The sequence below is a fragment of the Desarmillaria tabescens genome (genome assembly GCF_030435595.1).
Source record: "Desarmillaria tabescens strain CCBAS 213 chromosome Unknown EV420scaffold_484, whole genome shotgun sequence".
Lineage (NCBI taxonomy): Eukaryota > Fungi > Basidiomycota > Agaricomycetes > Agaricales > Physalacriaceae > Desarmillaria > Desarmillaria tabescens.
In genome coordinates, this window is record NW_026848783.1 from 1 (window position 1) to 4,038 (window position 4,038).

Genomic DNA, 4,038 nt, shown 5'->3' on the forward strand with positions numbered 1-4,038 from the left:
CGACATCGTCTCGTCTTTCACGACCCCGTAACCGTTTCGATATTTTCTGTCGTTGTAGCTGAGCCTACTACAACTATGTCTAGTCTTGTTGTCTTGCTTCTACTATACTCCGGTCGAACTTGCTCTTCGAAATTTTTTACTCACATGACTATTCCCGGCGCCTTTCTGCTCCGCCTGCACACATTGAACCGCGGACTGCGTACCCTTTCCGTTTCTTACAGTTCTACGAAACATACCACTTTCCCTAAGGTTCAAAAACTTCCCTGGTCCTTTTCGCCAACTATTATCGGCCCTATACACGGTGGGGTACATCCAACCTCTCAAGTTTTCCGCATTCATACCATTCCATGATACACAGGTCTCATGACATGAAATTAATCATCCCAGGTCTAGGGTAAGTTTGCGTTGGTGAGGCCAAGACAGCTGACAAAAGCGTTCAATTCCCCAGGTAAGTCCTGTTGTACCTGCTACCACAAATGAGGTTTGTTATCGATTTTTACAGCTTCATTATCGATGAGCCGCGGTCGTCCACATGTCCACCTGCACGTAGGTGCCATTCCTTTAATGTTATTCTCCATAATATTCATATCGGTCCCACAAAACCGTCGTTAATTCATTATAGCCCTGTCGACTTTGCACAACTCGGCTACCCATTACTTCCTCGTGGGCTTCGCGTCAAGCTTATTCAATGAGAAAACACATATGTATGTACGTTCCTTTCTCCCTGCACCCACGACTCACTTGCCCAGCGCTTAGTTTTGTCTTATTCGCACGAAAGTATGTCCTATTCCTATTTCTCATCATTCAGTTCCCAACGCGAGCGTGCGTTTACAGGCCAAGACACTTCTAGTCTATTCGAGGAATATTGCATAACGACGCCTTCACACTGCTGCATTTGGACCCCCAGGACTCCTTCGCGCGGCCCTGCCGCTCCCCCTTGTACGACGAGTCTCACGTCCACACCGGGTTCATTAGTTCTTAAACAGGGGAGGAGGCAAATTTGTATAGTGGTGACTACCGCCCACAGCCCTGTTCAGTTAAGAAACGTCTCCGCGCGTCCCCGGCGGAAGTATATGCGGCTGTTTGATCTTTTATTAACCTTGAGCGGGAGACTTCGAGGCAGATCCTTTCCTGTGTACGTGTCTCTTATCTCTCTACGTTGAAGTTTCAAGCTCTACAAGTTCTCCCGTGACGTCAGATGCTAGCTTTTTGTATGCTCTCAGACGGCATGTGCTCATCATAGTGCTGTCATGACCTGTCGATACCAAATGATCCCAACGACTCGGACAAGATACGTATTCGGTCATTCTCGTATTCCCGCCCTGCTTGGCGTCTTGGCTTGCAGATCGTTTGCGTTTACGGTCCCGGTAGTGCCTGCGCCACATTCGCTTGGTATGCCTTCTCGGACCTTGAGCTTCGTAATTAACAGAAAAAAACCTAACGGCGCGGAGGACCCCGGGATTAGTCTGTTCGGTCCGTCGGGATAAGTCGGTTTGTCAGAGTGCTTACTCCTCTTAGTGCCAGTTTCCGTAAACGATGACGAGGCCTTTGAAATAACGTATCTTCAAGCCCCTCCGATATACTCATCTCTTCCTCGATGCGGCGTGTCTTCTCTTAATTCACGCGTGACGTATGCGTGTCTTGGCGATCTCCTTCGGGGATTCCTAAGGTGGTATCACACTGACCCTGCAAACGAGAACGACTGAACGGTTTGCTAGGTCCGGTGGCGGTGGCGACGCCGTTCTGTATTTGGTGCTAACATCATTTTCTTGCGACTGTGGGAGGAAGGTCTAGACCAATGTTCTTTGAGTTAACGTTCAAACTGCGAACACTTCATGATTCAGAGCCGACTAGACAGTGGGTCTAGGTTTGCAGTGCTCAGGGGATAGTGCGTTTCCCGTCCTGCCCGAAGGTAAGTTGGGTTTTGAGGGATGCCGTGGTTCATGTATAGCAGGACTTGGGCGTCCTGGCGTTTACAGCACGATTCCAGATTCTTGTTTGAGCCCCCCAGGGACTAGAGAGTAAAGGAAGTCCTCGACGCCCTGCCAAGTTCGAATCGCTACCCCACAATGCCTCATCGTTCTATGATCACTGATCAAGAGTAATCAGATTCACATCTTGACGAACAAAAACTTACCGGCAGGAAGCGAAGCCGTGTCTAGTCGCGGTGGCATTTCGAGGTTCTACAGCAGATTTGAAGCATAAGACGTTGGGAGACTCCAATGACTCCCTCCTGCCATGAAGGCGAGCAGAACACCTTTGGAGACGAAAAGAAGCAGATAAGGCCGGTAACTGTAAAATGCCCAGTAGGATGGCGAGTCAGGCAGAGAATAGTAATACTGGCACCGAGCGTCTAGATTATAGCCTGGCTCGCATTATCTTGGTGCCGCTACAGATGGCAAATAGATGGTTTCGGATGGCTGGGCATTGAAACTTCAACATGCAAAGATGAAGACCACAAGCAAGAGTGTGACCGCTTGAATTTCTCGTTTGAAAGACAGTAGCCGGGGTCCAAGTACTTCAGCGGTACTTGTGATCGGAATCATAGAGTATTTAACTTCATCCTTAGGGCAATAGATATAGATGCGGTTCAAGGTTACTGACCGTACCTTTTTGTTTTTCAGGGCAAGAGCACTCCGTAAAATGTCAGAAATGTCAGAAATGTGAGAGATGAGATTAGAGTGTCGGAAATCTTCTCCTGAAAGAACATATTTTTTATTAGGAGAAATTATGCGTGCAGCGCTTTGGTGCAATTTTCCTCGAAATTTGAATATCTCGTCACCGCGAGTAAGCTGAAGAGAAGCAAAAATTGCGCACAAAAATATACTGCCCATGCCGAGATTCGAACTCGAGACCCTTGCATAGGAGTAGATATCCTCATAAGTACAATGCTCTACAGTTATTTACCGGTCAATGAAACAGCAAAATTGGATATTTACTGTAGGTTCCAATTGGTTGGGAATTTTGACTAGGTTTGAATGTAAGAATGTGTAATACTATGCAACAATAAGATACAGTAAAAAAAAGATGCTCAAAGGTGCGGGTACAAGTCCGCTTTCACAGCATTATTGTGGCGTGGGTATTCTGGGCTATTTTGAGTCATTGAAACAGTCCGGCCCATGTACCCAAACCTCATTAGTCAGCAACTTGGAATCACTCGAGTGCTATAAGAAAGCGAGATCTCCTTTCCAGTCTCCCTCTGATATACAGCCTCGAAATCTTTGCAGATTTTTCTTGCATCTTTCTGAGGAGCACCGGGTAGTTTGGCAAGCTCATTCTTGTGTGCAATGACTGCCTTTTCCATTAGCTGGTCATGGCATTTGCGAGTAATCTGGCACTTTTTCAAGTTTGATTTAGCATGTCCAGGCATAGTAAAAAATTGAGCAAGAGGAGAAATAAAATTCGGAGGCAATGGGGCAATAATAGGCGCATTGGACTGTCAGACTGTCCATCAAAGGCAATAGCTTGGCAGAACCACACTTTTATCTATGCCCTAGACTCCTCAGATAATGGGCGCCTGGTCTCAAACTTGTCATACAGGTTCTTCAGAAGGTCATTAACATTATTGAGGCCTTTGTGGGTGATTACATTCAGATGGAGGACACACATTTCTGGGTCAGATTTTGAGTTCATGAGAAAATAGATATTTTTAGAACAGAAGCCTCAATTTCTCGGAATATTATCCATGTCACATATGAAGAATTACTGTAGAACATGAAGATACAATACACATCAGCAATGCAATACAAATTAATGATGAAGGATGAAGGGAGGGAGAGCAAGAGGCTAAGTGTTTCATTGAACCATGGTGTTGCAATGACCGGTAAATAACTGTACCACTGAGCTACACGGGCAGCACGGCATGTGCCTTCTGTTTTATAGAGTATCTGCTGTTGCCAATTATCAGATATATCCTACTGAGTTAAGGTAAGGGTCTCTAGTTCGATCCCGAGTGGAGGCAGTCTTTTTAGCTAGAAATCAGCAGAAAAATACCATTTACGTCCATATTACCTTTTGTTTTGAAACATGAACGTTCCT

The 4,038-nt window shown here is 46.0% G+C and overlaps 1 protein-coding gene across 1 annotated transcript; it reads right to left on the reverse strand.

The window, feature by feature from the left end:
- Window positions 1–3,084: 3,084 nt before the first annotated feature.
- EV420DRAFT_1613277 (uncharacterized protein) lies at window positions 3,085–3,373 on the reverse strand (the record flags this gene model as incomplete). Its single annotated transcript, XM_060475061.1, has 1 exon — window positions 3,085–3,373. The coding sequence occupies one exon, from the start codon at window positions 3,368–3,370 to the stop codon at window positions 3,140–3,142; it is 231 nt and encodes a 76-aa protein (XP_060321287.1). The 3' UTR covers window positions 3,085–3,139.
- Between the last annotated feature and the right edge of the window lie 665 nt (window positions 3,374–4,038).